This window comes from Dromiciops gliroides, chromosome 4 (assembly GCF_019393635.1).
Source record: "Dromiciops gliroides isolate mDroGli1 chromosome 4, mDroGli1.pri, whole genome shotgun sequence".
In the NCBI taxonomy this organism is placed as follows: domain Eukaryota; kingdom Metazoa; phylum Chordata; class Mammalia; order Microbiotheria; family Microbiotheriidae; genus Dromiciops; species Dromiciops gliroides.
Genome location: NC_057864.1, coordinates 74,826,477 through 74,850,769, shown reverse-complemented (window position 1 = coordinate 74,850,769; position 24,293 = coordinate 74,826,477). Strand labels below are relative to the sequence as shown.

Below are 24,293 nucleotides of genomic sequence, written 5' to 3'. Positions count from 1 at the left end.
CCTACGTTGGCTCCCAGTAACACATGGTTACAGGAACTTGTGTTAGATTGGAGTACCCCACAGAAGGATGCGGGTAAGAAAATGTCCTGTGGGGTTTAGCTGTGGTGTAGTTTTTCATGGTGGCTGCTTTTTAACAGCCTGATGCAGCACACCAACTTTCTTCAGTATCTTGTCTCTGCCACTCATGCACTAAGAGTGAATCAAGGTGAACATGCCACAATCTTGGGTCCAGGAAAGAGGTCATTGACCTGGATGAAGTGCAGACCATCTCTTTGTAAAGAACTATCCACTGAGGATAGTACTGGTGCACTGTATCCAACTGGATTGCATCAAACCAGGACTTTTGGTTTGCCTTGCAACATATATGCATATGCAGAGTTTGATATCTGTCCCTGATAAAATCTTCCCCTAACCCACCCCCCTCCCTAAGTCCCACTGCCCCCTCCCTCCCTTTATAGCCTGTATCCTGCGTGGAAGTTCAGTGTAAGCTCGCAAGTATCACAGCTTCTCTATTGAAGGGTTGCTGAAATTGATTGTCTTCCGGTTGAGTACATAAAAACCCCTTTCTCCTATCTTTCTCATCTGGAAAAGCCACATACCACTGTTCTAGACCTTTAAGAATCCACTACCTTTGGATTGTTTAAAGGGAAAGATCCTTGGAGAATATTATGCTCATATTAATTCAATTCAAGCCATGATCTAAGGAATGAAGATTCAAACTCTATAGAAGCATGTCCTCTTTTGATAACTCACTCATACTTTTCCTTAACCTTGCTTTTTTATGACTTGATGCTCTATTCCATGGCCCTAAGTTATTCTTTATCACTAGGTCCTCTGCATAGCTTGTACAAAAGTTTTCCCCTTCCCCATTGATACTATAGGGTTGCAAATCCTGGCTTTGGGGTGAATGAATCTGGACTCTAGTCTAACACCACTAAGGGAGAGGTTGATTCCTTCACAATTTCAGTACTGGAGTTAACTTTGTATAAATTTTGGCAGGTTCATAAATTACTAGTACAGAAAAAGTGTTCTACTAAGGTTCAAGCTTTAAGTATATTCCCCAGTAGGTAAATCTTAAAATTCAATTGTGTGGTTTTGCTAAATCTCTTGGTATCTGCTTAATGTTTTACCATTCCATATCAAATATGGGGCTACAGTAGCCATCAAAGCTATTGTATATTTTCATTGGCAGTTAGTGATATTAGCCCTCATTTCACATCACTTTTTTTAAAAAATTAATGGCACTTTGAACTTTTGTACTGAGTTCCTCCTACTTATCCCTGCTTCTCATAAGATCATTTAAACATCACAAAGATTTCTAGAAGACTTGTCTTGGATGTTGGTCCTAGGGGCAAAGATGCAGGACAAGTGCAAAACATTCTTGTTATCATGATTCTTTAGAAGCAAACTTTGGAAAGAAAATCTGTCATCAAATGTTTGACCCAGTCTTCTTCCAGCCTCCTGGCAGGTTTAACCTTAGACAGAGTTGTAGACTTATCATGTGGAAAGAACAACCTGTCTATAATTCAGAGTGTATAACTTGGTTCCAAGAATCCATTCTGAATACCAAATAAACTTGTAGGTCCAGCATCATGAGACCTGATTGCCAAGGCCAAGATGTAGCCAGTATGGTGTGGAGAAAAGAAGCTAGATTCAGATTCAAATGCCATTTGTTACCCATACAAACATGGGAAAATAATTTTCTCTCTTTCATTTAAACTTCAGTTTTTCTCATTTGTAAAATGAAGATCTTTTCCAGTTGAAAATCTTGTCAAGATCAAGAGAACTCCCTTAACTTTTTTTTTTGGTGGGGGGGTGGTCAGGGCAATGAGGATTAAGTGACTTGCCCAGGGTCACACAGCTAGCAAGTGTCAAGTGTCTGAGGTTGGATTTGAACTCAGGTCCTCCTGAATCCAGGGCCAGAGCTTTATCCACTGCACCACCTAGCTGCCCCCAGCTCCCTTAACTTTTATGAAGATCTCTCTAGAATGAAAACTTTTTTTTTAGGTCAGGGTGCCAAGTGTTAGAATAGGGATAAATGTCTGATTCCTGATCTGCCCAGGTATTTGAACATCTAAGTATGACAACCTAAGACCTTTCATTGGGGAAATTATTTCAATTCCAAAAGAGGTTTCCATTATAAGAGAGAGGGGAAGAAAAAGAGAAAGAAAGGAAGGAAGGAAGGAAGGAAGGAAGGAAGGAAGGAAGGAAGGAAGGAAGGAAGGAAGGAAGGAAGGAAGGAAGGAAGGAAGGAAGGAAGGAAGAATAAGGGGGAGTAAGAAGAGAATTCTATTCCAGATCCTGGATCTTCAAACTTGAAACCAAGTTTCCTTAAAGGGTTAAAATAAAAATAACACAAATAGCACATAATCTTGGTGGAATAGGATGAGTGAATGTACTTTTAAATTGCTTTGTGGAGACTAAATGACAACACTGAGCTTACTTATGAACATTTGCTGTGCCCTTGGAAGAGCCAAGCAGTATGATGTTTGACTAGCAAGAGAGCTCTAAATTTGCCTTTTGTTAAAGGCACAAGCTAGCAGGAGACTTTGGAATATCTATCAAGAAAGTACCAGTGATTTTTCCTGAATCAGTATGTTAGGCCTAGCAGAACATCTATCACACTATTATTTTTTGTTTGTTCTGAACCATACATTATAATCTTCTGTAATGGAGTCTTAAAATGATTGATCATAGGTCTCTGAATCATTCCTTTATTCTTTCTGTTCTGTCATATTCTTCTAACAGGGTCTGAAGACAGGATTTCTATTTATGGAAATCTAGACTCAATTTTTAATCTTTTGAGAAGAGTAACAAAGAGTGCATGTGAGATTCTTGATTCAAGTATCATTTTACTTGAAATGTTCTAAATAAAAGCTGGCTCAAAACTATTTGGGATAATTTTCATTGCTGCCCTTTAGCGACCCTCTGTTACACTACACACCTATATGTTAAATGATCAATCACTTCTTTCTGAATTCCCTGCTCAACCCAATTCTTACCTACCCCAAAAAAGAAAAATCCGAGTTGTAATAACGTATTTACAAAAAGCATGGCTTATTGTCAGAAATCTTTTTGCATTTAAAAGGCCAAGATACTAACTCTTTTATTTACAGCATTGGGTTGGGGTGAGAAGATGAAGGCAGTGTCAGGGGCTTTCACCCCAACTTTTTACTTACCTACCTCCATCCACCCTAGAATTTTGTGCCCAGGGGAGAGATCCCTTTGAAAGAGAAATGTTGACTCTCTTTGATATTGATGTACATACTACTTACCCACCAGCCAATCAGAGTCAGCTTTGGGAAATGGAATCCCTCCAACCCTACATAGCAATTAGTCTATGATACTTTAAAGGTTTTATTTGCCAAAGAATGCTTCACAGTGTGGCAGAGAACCCCAGAGTCCAGTGTGGAAGGATGGTGTGTATCCTTTTGCCTTGTGATGGGCTGTGGAGACTAATACTTGAAATGGTTCATAGGTGCTAAGAAGCAGGTATGGATTTAAGGGAAGGAGACACCCAAGAGAACTAATTCTATTTCCTATGCATGGCCCCTGCAAAGTGCTTACATTTATGCACCATTCCTATACATGTTGCAATTCAAAGTAACAACTGAAAAAATTCAGTTGTTCAATAGGCAATAAATTAATTTATGTAGACCAGCTGACAAAGGTGATGGCCACTGTTTCTGGGTCCTGTGGTGAACCTGGATGACATGTCATGGGCATTTTAATGGTAAAAGCTAAGACACTGGAGAATGCCAGGGTGTACTCACTCTGACAAACAGCACCAGCTAGGCTGAAATCTAGTTCGTTCATATTGTGGTAAGATTAGGTCAACGAAGCCCCTGAGTTAGGTTTTTCTTTACTAGAAGGGTCTTTAAAAACGTGTGCATGTATGTGTATATACAAACACTTTGACAGGGTTTTGCTTTATATAAACTTTGTGTCTTGTGTTTTGATTCTTGTGGCTCTGGATTCGGCCCCTTAACACTCCCAGAATAGGGCTTTCCTGCCCATTTCTTTCTTTGTGGGATATGTCATCAAGTACTCTGGTGAATGCGTTGGTCAAGACTAAATACTATAAATCTGGAAGAAAGCATTTAAGGGTCACAGGAGTGGATACTCCTGAAAGGATGCTCCAATGAATAGAAACCATTCCTTCCTCTGATCCTTTGAATTGCATTAGCACCTGGTTTGTGAGGATCTCAAAACACTTAACAGATAAACTGGTAACTGACAATAGCATTAGTTAATTAGTTAATTAAGTAATTAACAACATTAATTAGTTAATTAAGTAATTAAGAACATTCATGAATCTTTGATGCTTCTGCTTTAAGCCTCACAATATCCCTGTGAGGTAGGTAAATAGTATTCTGGCCTCATTTTCCCCCTCCCCCCCCCCCCCAACACATACATCCACTCCTACCATTCTTCTGAAAAGGGGTGGAATGGATTACATAATGTTACACATAGTGAATTCATGATTGAGCTGGGGAGCAAATAGGAGAGCCCAATCTCTCAGTCCTCAGGTCTTAACTATACAGGAAATGCTCTCTCCAGGACACACAAAGGCAGGACAGGCCTTAGAAAGAGTTTATAAAGCCCAAGGTATTTGAGGGGTATTTTTTGTTTGTTTTTTTTAATTAAAATTTTCTTTAAAAAAAACTTTGTTGCTTCATACCAGATGGCACTTGATTTGGCAATATGATCCTGGCCCAATATTTAATTGATTTTTTTAATATACATGTATATGTGGATGGATGGATGTATATTATGTGGGATATATACATATGATTTATGCATGGATGGATACAAAGCCACTCGACCCTACACCTGCTTCAGATTGTCTCATGAAATTGTGTTGTCCATGCCTAAAGAGCATTGTGTTTCTTTTATATTTAGAAAATTCAACAACTGAATTCAATGAGTAGGCTAAATATTACTGCAGAGGCAGTGGTGCATGCAACTAAGCCTGAGTCTGGTGTATTTAACAGTCTCAAGAGCTGAATCGATGTTAAACTGCAAAATATCGACTGGGATGGTGAGAATAGAAGATAAGGGAGACGTATCCTCAGCCCAAAGGCTGCTCGTCAGGGGAAGAGAAAGAACTGGCTTTGACCTCCATATAATATGCTAAGCTAGGAGAGGGCAGAATCCAGAGAAATCCCTGGATTTCCATTTCAGGTAAATCTTTTCTGTAACCTCACTTCCAGGGTAGGAATACAAAGATTCAGCTGGGATGGATTTCACAAATGTCAGCATCAGGTCACTTAACCTCAATGACCCATCCTTTCATTATAAAAGGTCAGGCTTGGCCTAAATGATCTCAGAGAAACCTCACAGCTCTAAAATACTACAGTCCTATAACTAGAAAGCTGGTGCTTTAAGGACATGGCAAGCCAATGATGGCCTAGGTCAATGCATGCTCTGCTTTAGGGTGGCATTTCTGCCACCTGTTTTTGTTTGCTTGTTTGTTTTTATGTGTATCCTCAGCACTTAGCTAATGGCGAGTGCTTAATAATGTATTTTGAATGACTGGGCACCATCTGCCATCTTGTTCTGGCCTATGCCAGACATCTGGTCGATCTCTAGGCCTTTTTGGTCCATCCACTTATCATCCCAGTCAATGCCTCGGGATGATTGCCTTTGCTCTGTGTTCTATTAGGAGAATTGCATGATCAGTAGGAGATGGCCACCACAGATGGGCTACATGACCTAAGCCAGGATAGCAATCAACGTTTCTAAAGGCACCAGAACCAACCTTCAGAAACCTTCCCAGTGCTAGCTGGGTTATTCTCATTTGGTTTCAAGGGAATGAATGCTAAGAGGGGTAATATTGAACAGGAAAACTAAGAGTAACATTAATAGATCTGGAAACTCCCCTTCCCCCACCCTATCTTTTAGGACATGAATAATAATTCAGGATTTTCCTTTAAAATGCTAATTACTTCTTATTGTTGTTGTTTTAAACCAAGGGGAAGCTCATATTAGACAGCCTTACTTTCCAAAGAAATCAATAGTGACAGGGTTCGGGTGGGTGGCTAGTTGGAGATATAGCAACTAGCAGGTTGCTAGTTGGAGAGAAAAGTTTATTGGCAGTGAGGAAGATCAAATGGTAAAGGGATGGTGATTTGTGTCTCATGCCCTAATGTGACAGACTAGGCTTTATTCTCAGTAGAAAGATCCTTTAGTTAACAGAAGCAGAGAAAAGAAAGTTAGGTCAGGTATCATGGACTGATGAAAAGTTGGCAGTTGGTCAGTGTAGCGAGTTTTCCATTTTGACTCCCAGTACTCAGGTGCTATGCTGTTTGTTAAGAATATGGATACTCTGATTTCAAGGGGTCAAGGTATCTCAGAACGTCTCTTGGAACTTTAGACTTCTTAAAGCCGGGTTTGCAGCAAAACTCCAATTCAGGCCATTGCTTTCCCTACCTGACTTTCCCCTACAGTCTAAATGGCTTTAGTTACCACTTCAGTTCTCCCTCTCAAAACACCAAGCGGTCATGCTGCTGACTCAGAATTGCTGTCCTGTGCAAAGTCCTTCCCTTGAGATCACTGTTCCAGAGGAGGAAGAAAATAAGGTTGTGCATGTGGAGGAGTCCACAGCAGTGCTTTGGCATGAAATGATCCTTTACAACAATGCCATTGAGAACGATGTGACACCCAGAGTACAGCCCTTATGTTATGAGGATTGTAACATCAATGGTTTGTACATTGATGCTTACACTCTAAACTGCTTGGGGGGCATGTATATGATGAATGAGGGGCAATGGGGAGGGGGAGATGAAAATCTAGTACCTATGGAAAGAAGGGCAGAGCATTTGAAGAAGCTCTCTTTGCCACTGACCCTCCATTCTCAGGGTGCTGAATTTGGTTTTGTGACTGGCCACATGTGAAAGGATGGCAGGGGCTTGTGTACTCTGGCTTGCATGAACGTCTGTTCATATCTGAAAGTTTTATGGAGAATGGCTGGTGCCTCCCAGCCACTGGGAGGCATTCTGTATGCAAAGCTAATCCTACTACATTTTCTTTATATCCAGACTAGAAAGTCATAGGAAAATATCTCAGAAATGACTCTAAGAAAAACTCTGTCATCCATTCTTTGACTAAGAGGGGGTATGGATAGCTTATACTTAGCCACTGGAAGAATCAGCAGTGGTTTCCCTCCACTGGTTTTCCATTTTAAGGCTCATCCTGTGAAATGGAACAAGGGAAGTCTCTAGTGGGTGCTCGGACAGGGAGAGGGTTTATTTCCTTCTATCTTTTCCTGATTCTGATCCTGGCTCTGGCATATGGACCACCAGTACCCTGACTGGGCTCTTTTCTCAGTGATCCTTTTTACCTGGAGTATAATTCTTCTGGCAATGCTACCGACTTTGAAGGATGGAGGTAGTTGTATAGGGGGTGGGTTCACATAAAGGCAGTGCCTTTTTTCCCTTGTAAAGGGCAATCTGTATTCATTGTATCAGGTTTTAGTGAAGTTCTCTGACCTGCTATTAAATCATCCCTTTGAATAATATCTTGAGGATGCTGGATTTTGAGGATCATTGCTTTTCCCTTTCCTTCATCGTTTAGTTAAGGAAGGAGGCTTAGCTACTTTCTATCTCATTGTTAGGGTCCCATTGGAGAATTGGTGGATATAAGGACTGACATTAAGCAGCTATGGACTCAAGCTTTGGAGGTAGGACAGGGTATTTTAAAATGCCTTGGAGTACATCCTTAATCTATCTCTTTCTCTCATTTGCCAAAGTGTAAACAAAGTATTACAGAAGAAGGGACTGGGGTTCATTGAGTGCAGAACCTTTCTGTGCGGTAGCACAAGGAGAGATTGCAAAGGGAATGACATCCTGCACTGCTGTTTCTTAGGGGGAAGGGGAAGCAGGGTCCTGGCTTCAGGAAATATTTTTTATTACATGAAGTTTTGTTCCAGCAGAGAAACTGCTCTTCTGCAAGCAGCATCCTAAGCCTAAGCTGAGGTATATTAACTAATTACCTTAAATCGGATCCCACAGGACTAGTGAAGCTGATCCCTAACCACCCGCTGACCAAGAAAATTCAGCCATCCAACTGTCGTGTCCCCTGCAGACATATAGGAGGCACTCAAATATTGCCTGACGGCTTGAGGCTTTTTTTTTTTTAGTTTTAAATAACCCCATCAACTTCATTTTTTTTTTAAAGATCTAACTATCTGATATGTGATCCCTCTTAAATGTGATTTCCACCCCCTCAGAGGAAATTCAGGGATTATCAGGACACTCTTACATGGTCTCACTGAATAGGACATATACAACACCCTGCATCTTGGCCTTGCAGGTGGCTCAAACTGCTGCCTACTGGACTATAGACCCAGTAAGGGAAGAAGACCTTGGGTGATCTTCAGTTTATCCTCAGCACGTGGACTCAAGGTTCATGTGCACAGCCACAAAGCTATAAGTGTGTCAGCATCTTAGTTTAAAAGAATGTCAATATAGATAAGTGGGTCTTGTCTGGTAACACTGCTGAATCTGGTGTCAGAGGACTTGGGGACAAATTCCAATTTTGCCACTTAACTATAACTATTTTTGTGACCTTGGACAAGTCACTTAGCCAATATTTTAATCTACATGTTCTCATCTGGAAACATGAGGGGGGTTGCACTAGATGACCTCTGTGGTCCCTTCCCATTCTAAATTTATGATCCTCCTTGATACAAGCTGTAGGACCTTTACTGTCACTACTCAGGACACCATCTCCTTCCATGCCAAAGCACTATGGACCACTCTTCCCACCAGCTATCACCTACCTACTTTTCTTCTCCTTCCCTGCCTCCCACACAAGTTATCCAGCACTTCTGACCTTGGCATAAACTCTTGTGTGGAGAGCAAACCATGGAATAGCACAAGATGCTATTGAGGTTGCTCTGGTGACAGTGGTAATAGCTGGAGAGCATGAGAGGGAGAGGAAGGGAGGCATTTCCTCTACTGTTGGCTATTTCCTATGGACCCCAGCTGTCAGCCAGGTATTCTCTGCTTCTCAGGGGAATACTGGCCTACATAAAGCCATTGCCTTTGCCAAAGTGATTGGGATGAGGGGGAAGTAGAGCCATTATATCTATGTTCCTTGTCCCTTGAAGAGGACTGTCCACATCCCCACATCTTTCTCTCTCTCTCTCCCACAGCAAGGAGGCAGAACCATGGCTGTGCCCATCTTGCAAAGGGAAATCTGATCTGTTTGGGTGGGTTTGGTTCTCTTTCTATTTTCCTTTCCTTTTTTCTTCTCTGGTTCTGTATAATGTTCATTCTTCTTCCTCCTCCCCCAAGGCTTCACTGGCTTCTCTGGTCTATCTGTTTTCCCCCATATTGGAGAAGAGCATGCATCGGAGGGGGGCATGGCTTCTAGCATTTATCATCCTCTCTGTGTCACTCAGGAGATCGCTAACAGCCCCACACATCATCCCTGGCCCTGGTCCCCCACGCCTCCGCCTCCGGTAGGCCATTGGGCATCTGCCAGCTGTGCCTCAGGGAGGGCTGAGCCAATGGTGTTGGAGCGGCCCAGGCTGGTAGCCCACAGCAGCCTCAAAGGTGAGTGTTTCCTCCTCGCCACAGTCCGAGGCATGGGAGTCTTCATGCAAAAGCGAGGTAGGGCTCTGAGATATAGCGCTGGGGAGTGGAGTGCTGACTCTGCTTTGCTTGTGGTGAGCTGGAAGACTCAGTCAGGCATGCATCATTGCTCTCCAGGGCCTTGGAGGGCAGTGGGGAGCCAACTTCACTCCCATCATATGGTGGAGAGATGCTACCAGGATGTCGCATCAAGGAGCTGTAGGAGAGGAGGGGCCGGGGTTTAGGGGGAACAGGTGGAAGCTGCCGACGACCTCGCCTTGGGGTGCTGGTGTCAGAGATAGAAGGAATAGAACTTTCACTAAGGGAGCCTGTACCCTGTAGAGCAGGAGAGAGACACAGAGAGAGAGAGACAGAGACAGAGACAGATTAAAGTTGGCTTGTGGTGATGTGCTCTTGGGATTTTGTTCAGAGAGCTAGTCTTATATGGAACCACTTTAGTCTGAACTTTAAGGAATCATCTTCTTACCAACCAGCCTCTTAACCCTAGTCTTAGTCCAAGCATCTCTCAATGGTACTAGCTCTGAATATATTTGGTTGGAGGCAAAGCTCAGCTAGAAGTCCATATTTTTTCAATGACACACTGATAACCATTTGGGATCAGGGATGGGGCAGGGAGGAAAAAAAGTCCATAGTTATATGAAATTTAAAGGAACAAGAGAAGAAAAGAATCATGTTACATGGTAGAAACATGGAGTTCTGAAGATCACTTAGTTTGGGTGGCAAATGACAGGGTTACTGCTGGATGCCATTGATTCCTCTGTAAGACCATTACCCAGACCTCTTTTCTCTTATTGGCCATTGTGAGGGCATGGACCCTTGAAACACATAGCACTCTTTGCATAGACCTTTGGTCCCCTCTCCCCACCACTCAGGTCTTCCATGAATGGGACTTTGAAATATTATCTTCCTGTTCCCCTGTCCCCTTAGAAGATTAGCCTCCTCATGGAAGATCCTTAGGAACATGGACCACATTTGCTTGGTTCTTTCTCTATCTCTTCTCATGGCTGTCTGATAAGGGGCAGGGAGAAGAAGTTGAGGAGGAGGACAACCGGACCCAAATTTTATTTCCATAAAACTCTGGAATCAGACAAGGGAAACTGGCTAGTGAGTGGACTTTCAAGTTTATGATTCTCACCCCCACCTTCTTTTTTCTAAACTAGATGGAGACATAGATCATTGAGATTGCTTTGCATTTAACTAATATGACTGGTCTGAACAATGAATTCTCATTTTTGCCAGAAGCAAATATGAAATGATACAAATGATGATTTTTATCAGAACACAGAAGCTGAAAATTCCATGGTAATCTCTGCTCTGATCTGCCTATATCCTGAGTCTTGTGGTTCATTTCTGAGTGTCACATCTTAGAAGGACTTTGATAAACTGGAGAGCACCCAGAAGAGGCTGACAAGGATGATGAAGGGTCTTAAGGTTATGCTGTATTAGGGATGGTTGGAAAAGCTCAAGGAAAAGAAATTTAGGGAGGACACGATAGCCATCTTCAAGGATCTGAAGAGCTGTAACGAGGAATTTTTCTGCTTGGACCCCAAGGGCAGAATTAGGAGCAAGGGGAAGTTGCAGAGAGACATATTGAGGCTTGATGCAAGGAGAGAACTGTTATCAAATGGAAGGTGCGGCTTGGGAAACAGTAGCTCCCCCTCACTTCACTCTTTTAGTGAAGCTTGGATGGCTGCTGGTGGAGAATATTGTGGACAGGATTCTTTTTCCAGTAAAAGTTAGGCTAGGTATTCCCTTCCAATTCTCAAGTTTCTGTGAGGAGCAAAGATACCTTCTTCACCAAAGGATATCCCACTGGCTGAGACTAACACATTTTCAATGGAGTCATGACTGTCCCTATAAACTTTAACAGTAATGTTGAGATTAGCAAGATGCATCTATTCATCCTTTGTGGGGAGTTTGGTTTTTTCTGCAAGGTATGTCTTATTTTGAATATGCTAGTTTTTAGTAAGATGTACTTGTGGGTGCAGAGGTGAGGGTCTCACAAACCCTCTGTCCCACTGCTGAAGTGCCAACTTTTCATACTCACCTGTCTGTTGGGCGTCTGAGGACCTGCCCTCACTAGGTGATCTGGACTGGTGCCTTTCGGGAGACTCCCAGTCACTTGGGCACCCCGTTCTTCAGAATTACAGCGGGATACATCAGGAGACAGAAGGTGCTTACGTTCTTTGGACTCGGCACGTTCTCTGCCTCCTGAGCGCATGGTATCAGATTTGTGGCCTGTTGAAGAGGAGAGCAGAGAACTGAAAATGAAGATCACAAAAGGAAGACAAACCTTAACTGGTCATGTGGATTTGGCTCCTATGGTGATATCAGTCTGTGTCAACATGAAATCTGTAACTGAAAGCAAAGAAGGATCAGAAAGGAAATACCTTTGGGGTAAGCAGGAGAGTTTGGAAGTCTCCAGCTTGTGATATTTCCACTTTAGAGAATGCCATCTGTTTCTACTTCCCTTTTACACTAGCCATATTCTCCCAGGGTACAAGATGTGTTTTTTGTTTGCCAGAAATGCTATTCAGGAATTTTCAGTGTCTTATGCAAACATACATCTTTCATGGGTAGATTGTACCAGCACTAGGAAACAAGTTTCTTTGAACTAACTATGCCGAGGGGTAGAAAAATCCAGGATGGGGATCAAGAAGCTGGGCTCTAGTCCTAGCCCTATTATTAACTAGCTATGTGACTTTGGGTAACTAGGCCTTCATTTCTTTATTCTGTACAATGAAGGCTTGACAGAGTGATTTCCAAGGTTGCAATCCAGTTCCATCATTCTGTTTTTTGTTTGTTTGTTTTGTTTTATTTTGTTTTTGGCAGGGCAAATGAGGGTTAAGTGACTTTACTCAGGGTCATACAGCCACTAAGTGTCAAATGTCTGAGGCCAAATTTGAACTCAGGTCCTCCTGAATCTAGGGTCAGGCTTTATCCACTGTGCCACCCTAGCTGCCCTCTGGGGTTTTTCTAACAACCAATAAATAGATAAATGGAATCTGATTAGGTTCAGCATCTAGGTTGCACAGTGGACAGTGTATCCAGCCTGGAGTCAGGAAATTCATTTTCCTTGAGTTCAATCTGGCCTCAGACACTTAATAACTGTGTCACCCTGGGCAAGTCATTTAACTTTGTTTGCCTCTGTTTCCTTATCTATAAAATGAGATGGGAAGGAAATGCAAACCACTCCAGTATCTTTGCCAAGAAAATTCCAAGTGGGGTCACAAAGAGTCGGATATGATTGAAATGACGAACAAAACAGATTAGGAAAATACTTTTAAGATAGGATTACTTTTATGTTAGGTACTTTTAATATAGGAATCTGATTAGGTCACGATTTTAATATCTGACCTTTCTGCCTCCCCTCTCTAATCCATTCTTTTACTAGCTGTCAAAATGCTCTTTTCAATGGCAGGGTCTGTTTTGTGTTACTCTTTCACTTAGAAGCTTTTAAATTCCCAGTTGTCATAAGGTCCACACTCAGCCTGACTCTGATATTTCTTTTCAGCCTTATTTCATTCATACTATTTACCCATTATGTACTCTACTTCCAACAAATTTAATTAAACATTTATTAAACATCTATTCTATATAAAAGTATTTTGTGGGGGCAGCTAGGTGGTGCAGTGGATAGAGCACTGGCCCTGGATTCAGGAGTACCCGAGTTTAAATCCGGCCTCAGACACTTAACACTTACTAGCTGTGTGACCCTGGGCAAGTCACTTAACCCCAATTGCCTCACTTAAAAAACAAAAACAAAAACAAAACAAACAAACAAAAAAAGTATTTTGTCAAGTGCTGGACATCCAAAGACAAAGTTGAAACAATCTCTGCTCCCAAGGAGTTTATAGTTCTCAATTGATAGCTGTTTCATGATCTTAATCTGTCTTTTCTGACCTTTGTGCATTCATTCAGATTGTTTCTTATTCCTCTTCATTTCCACCTTCTGAAATGAAGATCCCATCTTCTCCTTAGGCCCCATCACATATGCACCAGACAGGCCTTCTCTAAATCTCTTTTTCCTCAGTCTCCCTAGAGAACTATGCCCCCCCCATCCTATTCTATCTTATATGATATTTATATAAACCTGTCATATCTTTTAGACAATAAATTCTACTAGGCAAAATCAGCTCTTAGCACAGTTCCTGGCACATGGTAGGTAATACATACATGTTTATTGAATGGAGTCCATTTAACCTGTTGGGGCTTTCATTCTTTTATCTACAAAATGAAGAGATTAGACTTGACGGCCTTAAGTGTCCTTCTTGCTCTACCTCAGTCTAGGACTAGTCATTTTTCATTTTTGTGTCTCAGGACTTATTAGCACAGTATCTTGCTCACAGTAGGCATCTAATAAATGTTCATTGCTTTAAATTTCAGATTTATTTTTAGGGGTGAGATGATGAGAAGGAAATGTTTTGGAAAGATTTTTTTCTTCCCAACTACCCACATTCCTGACACCGCCATTTTGTCTTTGGTCATATTATTACATTCTGAAAGAATTCAGTTCTAGTACCACTGGGCCCCAAACCAGATCTGGTTCTTCAAGGAAGAGACTTATTGAAAAGATGAAATGGCTAAACCTCTTTTGATCAGATAACTGACCAGAGCCCAGAAAATTTTCTTCACCTGAGTCGGCATTCAGCCGGTGAGCTGACAGGCGCAAGGAAGAATGGTAACTGCGTCTGCGGGGACTTGTAGGTGTTTTCACTGCTTCGCTCCATTGAAAACTCCTCTACCAGGAGGAGTTTGTGCGCTTGTCTCTGATAGTGGAAAAGGAACGCCTCATGGAGCTTGGGTTCCGTCACCACCTGAAAGCATGATGCAAAGAGATTACAGGGACTGAGTCAATGACTAGAGGGAAGGATGGGTAAGAAAAGAGAGAGAAAAAAAAGGAAACATCTGAGATTTTTGCACATCAAAGTTTGTAGTCTCAAAGAGAGATTCTCTTACAGCCTCTTTTGCTCAGAACTGAGCCGAATGAGCAGGAAGTACCAGATGATGTATTTAGGATGTTAGCATAGTATAGGACTAGTGGAACTAGTCCAGGAGCTAGCTTAATGCTCAGGAAGTGAGAAGCTGAGTGTACTGAGGAAAAGCTAAACGGAATACAGGGAGGCCCTATGCAGGATTCCCACCTAACAATCCCCCAGAACAGTGAAGGCTGGATTTGTAGAATACACTGAACCTTTTTTATGACGCATTAGGACAAAAGTTTTTAAAAATCGGGTCATGGGGTAGCATGGTTTTAAAACATCCATTTTCCCCTTCTGAGGAAACCACCTTTGGTCCAGCTGAGTTTTCACAGTGAGCCCATCATAGAAAGGGAATAAGGCCTCTATCCCTCTCTTGGCCTGGTAAAATCAGCTTTTCTGTTCTTCCCCACCTCCTCCCTTAAAATCATGGTTCTCTGTCTTGTGACAGATGTAAAAACAAATTCATCCCTCCAAAGCAGAAAAAAAAACCCCAAAAACCCAAACAACAACAGAAAACACTTCTCATCTCTGTTTGTCAGAACTTGATGTAAGACAGACAGACACAAGAAAAGAGCTGGTAGACAGACAAAAGAGATGAGATGTGGCTGCACCATTTAAGGAGAGATGGTCTCAGTGCAGAGTTCTGTGTGTATGTGTGCCTGTGTGTGTATAGACTGAAGACAAGAAAGGGAAAAAAAAAGATTAGAAAAAGAGGCAGGAAAACTCCTGAAATGCAGTTCCCGTGTGTCTTTGGCTGATTTTGAAAATCTTTAACATGTTTTAAACGGTGTTGGTCAATGGTCCATCAAGTAGATGATTGGTCTTTCTCAGTGTGATTTGATTAGATAGTCGCTGGAAACACAGTGCTTGATAAACAAGATCAACTAAGGGAAAGCTCTTGGAAGTATATTGCTGATGGGAAGGTAATATCTCACCTGAAAAAATGTCAGATGTCATTTCAAAGCCTACCAACTCATCACAGCCTGTCTCGCTATTGCATAGGGTGAGTGGTGGTTACATTTTACCTGGGGATCCATAGTCAGGCGTGGCATAGATGATGCCTTCCCAGATACCGCATGCTCCTGGGTGTCCGAAGGGAGGTAGCTGCCATGCTTACAGGGCTGCACGATTTTTAACTCACTAACCTCTGGCTCCTGGAAATAAACACACAGCCAAGCTTGTGGGACTTGGGTTTAATCCTATGCGTCTCCCCTTTCAGCTGATGATCCTGCATCTACTATATCAGGAAGGAATCAATACATTTAAGAATTTCAGTGTGTGCGTGTGTGTGTATGTACGTTAGAGTGTTTATATGTGTGTATGTGCGCACATGCATGTGCGAAGTGGTTTAGTGGAATAAACTATTTCTGTATTCATCCTCCATTAAAGTCCTACTCAAAAACCTTGTTAGGGTGAAGAGGTAGTCATGGCTCCTCAAAGACTCAGTAGAGTATGCACAATATCTGGGCATGTTCTACCAAAATGGTGATGTAGATGCTTATCAATAGAAGGTTGACCATTAGGTGAAAGATAATTAGGTCAGGATCATCTCAGCAAGTCAAATGTCAACGTTCTTTCCATGTAATTGTACCTGTCATTTTGCAAAATAATTTATTTCTTGATAAGCACTTTTAAATAATACTTGCAAAACATATAAAAAGTTAATAATCTGGGGGCAGCTAGAGCACCGGCCCTGGAGTCAGGAGTACCTGAGTTCAAATCCAGCCTCAGACACTTAACACTTACTAGCTGTGTGACCCTGGGCAAGTCACTTAACCCCAATTGCCTCGCTAAAACAAACAAACAAACAAAAAAACCCCAAAAAAGTTAATAATCTGGTTGTGATGGTTGGCTTTTTAAAACTTAAATCTGAAGAATCATTTTATTGTTAAAAAGTTCGACTGGATGCCTTAAATTCAGTCAAAGAAATACATTATCTGATTATACTGCTTCAAACTGACAAAAATAAAGGGACAAATTCGATAGCTTCCACATGTCACTATCAGAGAGTGTCACAGGATTACCTTGAGGATGTATGCTTGTATCAACAGAGAAAAGGATACCAGAGGACAATGTATATTGTTAGGAATTCATTCCTAGAAAAGGCATATTTTTTCATTAGAAAGTGATATCCTATAAACAGTGATGGATGTGTACAAGGTGTGCCAGTTTGGATGGGACCTTTCCTTTGTAGAATTGAAATCTCAAGGAAGAGGATAGCTTCAGAGAATTCTTGACATCCTTTGTTTTATTTGAGGCAGTCTCTGTGACCATTTGGATTCGGGGACTCAATTATTAGTGAAGGTTACTTTTAGTGGAGGTGCGATGTGTGTTCATAATGGGAATTTAGAGAGAGGTTGTTAGACACTCTTAAACAGTACATACATCTGACTCCAAATATACAAGTTACTCTAGACGGGAGCTCTATAGGAGCAAAAGTGGTGCAGGGACACATGTATATGCACACATGTTATACATACATACACACACATGGATATTGGGGCCATGCCTCAGAAGGTAGACATAAGTTGGAGAGGGTATAGGCTGTGGGGTGATGGGCAGTGATGGGCAGATTGCACATTGGCGTTTGTGTAGCACAGCCTGACATCTAAATCTGAATCACAGACAGCAGCACTAACAACGAAATGGACACAGATCCAAAGGCTCCTGGTGCCACGGTTGAGCCTAGGTGAACCAGCCAGCTGAAATGAGGTTGTGGAATAAAGGAAGTCACCCTGTGAATGAAAGGATACACTGCTGAATTATCTTTAACAGATACATTACCAACAGGGGCAGGTAAATGTGAGAGCTGTAGAATTTAATTAAGTACCAAAAATATTCCCTAGGTCTTGGTTTGAAACTCTTAAGGGACAAAGGTATAGAGAAGCCCTGGGGGCTAATTTTTCCCCCTGACCATCTTTAGTAGCCTTGGGAGATGTCTGGGTATCTCTGGGAGAGATGGTCAGTCACTAAGAATGACTGACATAGCTACAATGTTCTCCCCCACACAACCATGAATATTTCATGACCTCTCTTGGCTGTCACAGGAAAAGAGTCACTTCATCAGTCTTTAGGGACGAGATCAGATCTCTTCCATCTCTAAGGTGTACAATTCTATTAAGCATATGTTCTGCACACATGCCTGAAATCAGGCACAAACACCCCCACATTACAGTTACAAGCACTATATGTCATCCCTCTAGGCCATTGCTTGGCTAAACTCAGGAGGCAGGCTGGAGACTGAGGTGGGGTATGGAGGAAGGGAAGGATGGAAACAGTCCAGTCATAATTATCATAAGTTGAGGATGAGTTGGAATTCACCTGGGAAGACTATTTATATCAAAACTTGCAAAGAGAGTAGTTCTTATAGTTATAGACCAAGCTACCCTGCTGTTTATCCTTGACAGGATCTTTTGATTCTCTGGGCTGAGGATGCCTGCTCACTGAAGCTGATAATACAGTGAGTAAGAAGCCTCACCCTCGTTAGCTCTGATCTTATTCCTTTAAAGCTGAATAGTTCTAGTCTATCTCATTGCTATTCCTTGGAAATAATATTCCTGTTTACAAAACCTCATTTGGGTTCAAATTCCTCAAGGAATTATTAGTGTCATTTACATTTGACCCAAATGGTCAAGGGGCTTCAATCCCTCCAGAAGAGATTCTCAATGTACTTTATAGTGTAGAAAGAGTCGCTGTTTGCATATTATACATTACTGATCAGGAGCAGAGAAATTCTTTGCTTATAGGGGGCTGGCATAAGATATTCTTAAGTTTCTTTCAAGCAGCACCTGGCTATCATTTAGCTGTATCTTGACGTTACTTGTTTCACAGAACCTCACCTCAAGACCTCCATAACACAAGAGGTTTTCTTTTTCTTAATTTTATTTTCATTCCTAATGTCCAGTGGCACAAATCAAGACAGCTTGAAGTGAAGTAATGTGCCATTTCATGGCAGGGAAAGGGGTTCCAGGCTTTTAAGGCCTGGTGAGATGAGCATTTGGTCAGAGAATAGGCCAAAAATCCAGCTGGGATAAGATGGGGGTGGTCATAAGGGTAATGGGGAAATCTCAGCTGGATACCCCAACTGGTACTTCCAACAGATCATAGTCCTGAAAACAAAAATCTTAAAGTGAGAGTAGGGACCAGGAAACCATGAGTATTTTTAAGGTAGGATATATAACTCATTCATTCACCAGAGATTGCTGCTCCTGGAACTCCCCATGGTTTGGGTCCATGCAAGCCAACTGGAATATTTCCTGGGGGGACAGTGGACTCATAGATGGGTACCCACTCCGACTGCTTCTAAAAAAAAAAGCCAGATTCAGAGGGAGAATGACACAAATCTCTGTGGTGAAGCTGCTAACAGTACCTGGCCTTGTTATGACCTCTTTCAAAGCAAAAGTTGCCCTTGGGAATGGTGGGCATCTTGGTGTTTTGTAGGATTAAAGGAGGGATGATGGGAAACACACTGCAAAGGAGAAAAATCCTTTTTTCAACTTACATTTGGCACCAAGAAGTCTTCTGCTGGCAGCTAATATATCTGTGACAAATGACATCATTTATAACACCCAGCCATATGGGAGGCCAGTGTTAGATTGCAAACCAATTTCTATTCAGTATTCACACTCAGCAGAAGAACTTCACTGCTTAAACACTGAGCAGTTTGTTTAAATATTAATCAGTCACGGTCTTTATTATTATTATTTTTCAGTTTCAGGAAGGGTGATATTACTTCTATTATGTCAGCATTCTTGATGACATGACATAACATTTAGATCTTTTTTGTTTTGCTCATAGAATAAGCAACAGGAATCTCAGACTTGGGCTTATTGAGATGAGGTACTTAACAGATTTTTTTAGGAAGAGTAAGGAATGGGGGGCAGCTAGTTGGCGCAGTGGATAAAGCACTAGCCCTGGATTCAGGAAGACCTGAGTTCAAATTCGACCTCAGACACATGACACTTACTAGCTGTGCGACCCTGGGCAAATCACAACCCTCATTGCCCCACAAAAAAAAAAAAAGAGTAAGGAATGGGAACAAGGCATGGAAACTGAGTGAGTTAATGAATCATTTTGGTGGTTTCTGAATCAAATGCAAGAAGTCCCTATAGTCCTACAATATTGTGATTGTTATTAAGCCCATTGCTTGAAGTCTCAAGTCACTCTTGATCAGAGGGGACTAACAATTCTGAGCTAGTTACCAAAGAGGACCAGATACAGGCAAGTTTCCACACGCATCTGTCTCCCATTGGCAGCCACCGCTACCACTTACAATTGTAGCCACCATTTCAACCTGTTCAGGAAACTAAAGCTAATTTCTAAATCATGTAAAGAGGTGGAAATGGGAATATCTGTCCCACAGGAGTAACAGGAGGACATGGGGCATCACAACACCCAACCATCTCCCTATGCACCAGAGAGCTTTATCTGCTTGTTTTGGTACTTGTGATTATGTGCCTGAAGAAAATGTTAGCTCACGACCATGATCCACCAAACACCATTTTTAAAAACCCACATAGGTCATATGGTCTATTACTGGAATCAAAGGAAGAAAAAGGACCATATGAGAACTAATGATGCAATTTATATCTTTGCTTCCAAGGTAGGTTACACTCAACTGATCACAGATCCTGGGGGGAAAATCCTTATTGTTAAAGTCAAAGATCATCCTAAGATTTAGAGACCCAGAGCTAGAAGGGGCCTCAGAGGCCAACTAGCCTGACTTCCTCATTTTACAGATGAGGAAACTGATAGCTAGCTGCTTAGTAAGTAATCTGATGAAAAGTCACTCATCTTTTTTCCAACATTTCCTAGGAAGACCCTGGGTCAGAAGCAAGTAGAAAAAGAAAGCACAGAGGCTACTTCTGCTCTCTGGGGAAATGCTATATCATTGAAAAATTCCCATTTCATAGAAGGGCCCTTGGTCATTTAGTGCTGTGATGCAACCTCACTTCTCTGAATAATTGGGACCTAGAATGAACCAAAATCTAGGTGGTCCAGAGAAATATTTTCCCTTGCTGTTAAACACATAGGAACCTATTTTTATACAATATGACATATTTTAAAAATACTTTTCCATAGGGTACAGGATCTAGATATGGTTAAGCTAATATAGAAAATTTTCACCTTTCACTTTCATGCATGTAGAGCAGGTAAATCAATGGGAAACAGACTGAAGAGATCCTGCTGGGTTACATTAACTGTCATAGAAAAAGGTGATGGGATAACCAGAAGTCCACATGGGTATTGCCTTGGTAAATGCGGTTGTACTGTATGTGCTCTTGTGGAGAGGCGATACCCACATTGCTCTAATCACAAGACTGCTTCTGCAGTTAGGTGGCATAACCTGGTACTTCTTTTGTTTTGTTTTGTGGGGCAGTGAGGGTTAAGAGACCTGCCAAGGGTCACACAGCTAGTAAGTGTCAAGTGTCTGAGGCTGGGTTTGAACTCAGGTCCTCCTGAATCCAGGACTCGTGCCTTATCCACTTCGCCACCTAGCTTCCCCACAAAGTATAGAATCTCAAGCTAAAAAAAATTACAGAATGATACGGTTCAATTAATAAATCAGGGTGCCAATTCTTTCCACTCCCAGGGAAATTGGCAGTAGTATTGAGACTTCTTGGTAATTTTCCCTATCACACTGATAACCATTTTGAGGTCTTGAGTTTGCTTTCTCAGTCTACAGAAAAAAGAATTAATTCTTCTCTGATTCAATATGACTTCTTTGGCATCTTTAGTACAATAGATTCAGGGAACTTCACAACAGAATATGTGAGGGAAAAATAAAACATAGGCGAGATACTTTACTTACAGGCCTGAAAGGGTGTCCTGCTGGAGATAAGGCAGGGCTTTGGCATTAGAAATGATCTCCTGAGGCAAAGAGGAGGGTTCCATTCGCTGGAACATGGGAGCATTTTTCTGTGCAACAAAAAAAAAAAGGGAAAGGAATAAGAAAGAAAGTACTTAAATGCTCTTTCCACTGTCTAGGGTTTTGGGGAAATGTCCTAGAATAGAATAAAAGAAAAGAGTTAGCTTCCTCATCCCTTTGATCTTTTTCTCACCAACTCAATCACTCACTTACTAACCTAATTAAGTAACTATTATGTCCATGGAAGTGGGATTCATCATTACCAGTTCCACAGCACCTGACTTTTGGACATTCCTCCATGTATCTTTTGACTTTGCCTCTGAGCCTTCAGATTCTACTCATTTCCAGGGGATTATGTCCTCATGTTCCCGTGATTTAATGCTTCTTGTGGCCAGCTCTTACAACAGACAATTTTCGCTTTGGATTTACTTTATATCCCCATGGAAAAAGTCAAAGTGACTCCTTTTAGCCCTTCTGCGCTTGCCCATACCCTGTGCCCAGATGCCTACATTTGACTCACCTGTTCTTCCAGCTGCTGTCTCTGCTTCTTCACTTTGCTCTGCTTATAATAGTCCATGATCATCATGGCTGCATATATTTTCCCAACTGTCAAGTCTGAGGCTGGAAGCAGAAAGGGCAACTTGGATGTTAACAGTGAGAAGACATCAGAGACATTGGTAGGAAATTACACAAGCTTCATAAACCCCTGCACAATACTGTATTTCTGCAGAGTTCTAACCCATAAATAGGATTATGACACCTAGTATGTTTACAACAATGCTAATGATAATGTTTCTATTTACTTTCTTTGATATATTTTCAACTGGAGTCCCACCTCCAGTAACCAAACCCTGGAGAGATGAAGCCACTCAGCTTTGGAAGTCTTGCCCTAGGGCCATGTTGTCTTATTTGGTGAGATCCCACTCTAGCTAGCCAGTTCTAGCCAGTCTTCAACCCCAAGCAGGCTTCATCCTGGCCATTCTCTTAAGCACTTCTTACTCTGGGAATAGTAATCAAGTCAATGCTGTCTTTGCTTCTAGAAAGGACTGTTCAACTAACCACGGAACTGATATCCATCTCTCTGACTCCACAGAACAAAACACTTTTCCCAAGCTACCACTCCCCCAGATGATGTGTTGTCTTCCCTATTATCATGTAAGTTCCTAGAATACAAGAACTGAAGGACTTAATGAATGCTATTAATTAATTTCCACATCAAAATAGCAAGATCTTTTTGTCAATTATATAAGAGATTGTTGGAATAATGCCATATTGATTTCTAATATAGGCTTTACTTTCTGCCCAAATCTACTTCGTATAAATAGGGGGCATAGTCTATAATTGATGTTACTTTTCAGTGTATGTCTATGTATCTTTTTTTCAAAGTGTTTTGGTTTTTTTGTTTGTTTGTTGTTGGTTTTGTTTTTGTTTTTGCAGGGCAATAAGGGTTAAGTGACTTGCCCAAGGTCACACAACTAGTAAGTGTCAAGTGTCTGAGGCTGGATTTGAACTCAGACCCTCCTGAATCCAGGGCCAGGGCCAGTGCTTTATCTACTGCACCACCTAGCTGCCCCCTCAAAGTGTTTTCTTATTATGAATGTATCCAATATTTACACTGATACATCTTCATATGTGTTAAATGATTAAAAAAAACAACCCCGTATAGTTAGGGAATTTCCTTCTATAATTTCATTTCTATCCATAGTGCCCTCCCTTAAGAAAGATGACATCAACTTACTGGACTAAGAGAATGGGAAATCTTTATTGCCTATTAACTGAAAAGATCATCTTTTCAATATCTTTGTCATCCCCAAATAAAGTAATAGGATTTTTTTCTTCTCTGAGAGTGTTTTGATTGAATGATGGAAACACAATGAAAAGGGTACCCCAGAAGCAGATCCCACACCTTTTGGCATGGGTACAAGCAGATCCAGCATCTTTTGGGAAAGATGAGGCCAGATAGCCAGGGTCTCCTTTTGCAGCTCTGAATCTAGCTGCTGTCTGTCTGCACCACCTGCAATAAAATAAATGAGCTATAAATAATCAAAATATGAAGCGAGAATGAGGGCTAACTGATAGCTAAGCTGTGTGCTTCATTGGTGTGATGCAATCACAAGGGATTCAGAGTAAGGTCCTGTGATGAAATAATGGGATTTAGCAGATACTCAAAGACCCACCTGGAGATTAATCTATACTGATTGAATCAAGTGAGAGTGATTGACTGCTGATTAAGCCTACTTCAAGTTAATTGGATTGTAATCACACCTGGCTATCCCTTAAGAAGGTATTGTTCTCAGAAACTAGACTGTGAACTCAACTTGAGAACACCTTCAAACCCAATGGATTTGGATGACGCCAACCAATCAGTTTGAAGCAGTATGTAAGGACCGCCTCTGTTCCAGATCTATAAAAAGCTTCCACAAACAGCTTGCTAGAGTGTTCCTGATTAAAGCAGGCTCGTGGAGGAGGACTTCAGGAAGAACCCAACCAGGCTGGAATTCTAAGCTAGACTGGTGCTGAAGCTTCTGATTTAAGGCAACCACAATTTAGATTTTAAACATCACAGTTCCCAGCAGGTTGGGTGGACTCCCTATGGAGGACATATGGGAGGGCAGAGACAAGAGTTGCATGGATGTGAATGCATGGATGGGTTGGAGGGAATCCTCATAGATCCACTGAATTGTCCTTATAAAATAGAATAAATCCCAGTAAGCCTAAGGAGTAATAAGGGCCTCAAGATGGGTAGATGAGGGTAGGAGCTGAATCAACATGACACTTTATACCATTAAAATAATTCTTGACATTGAGTGGCACCAGGTCTTTCTACCAATATGGCATTTTAAA

The 24,293-nt window shown here is 41.5% G+C and overlaps 1 protein-coding gene across 1 annotated transcript in view; it reads right to left on the bottom strand.

Annotated features, from left to right (window-relative positions):
* Window positions 1–2,678: 2,678 nt before the first annotated feature.
* The window catches only part of CACNA1E (calcium voltage-gated channel subunit alpha1 E), a 649,518-nt gene continuing 627,903 nt past the window's right edge, over window positions 2,679–24,293 (bottom strand). The window contains 18 exon segments of the mRNA XM_043963674.1: window positions 2,679–9,394; window positions 9,397–9,470; window positions 9,472–9,507; window positions 9,509–9,543; window positions 9,545–9,610; window positions 9,612–9,914; window positions 11,647–11,664; window positions 11,666–11,721; window positions 11,724–11,837; window positions 14,235–14,295; window positions 14,297–14,343; window positions 14,346–14,403; window positions 14,405–14,416; window positions 15,607–15,735; window positions 18,775–18,883; window positions 21,393–21,499; window positions 21,970–22,070; window positions 23,356–23,463. Coding sequence (XP_043819609.1) covers window positions 9,375–9,394; window positions 9,397–9,470; window positions 9,472–9,507; window positions 9,509–9,543; window positions 9,545–9,610; window positions 9,612–9,914; window positions 11,647–11,664; window positions 11,666–11,721; window positions 11,724–11,837; window positions 14,235–14,295; window positions 14,297–14,343; window positions 14,346–14,403; window positions 14,405–14,416; window positions 15,607–15,735; window positions 18,775–18,883; window positions 21,393–21,499; window positions 21,970–22,070; window positions 23,356–23,463 — 1,454 coding nt within the window. The 3' untranslated portion in view covers window positions 2,679–9,374.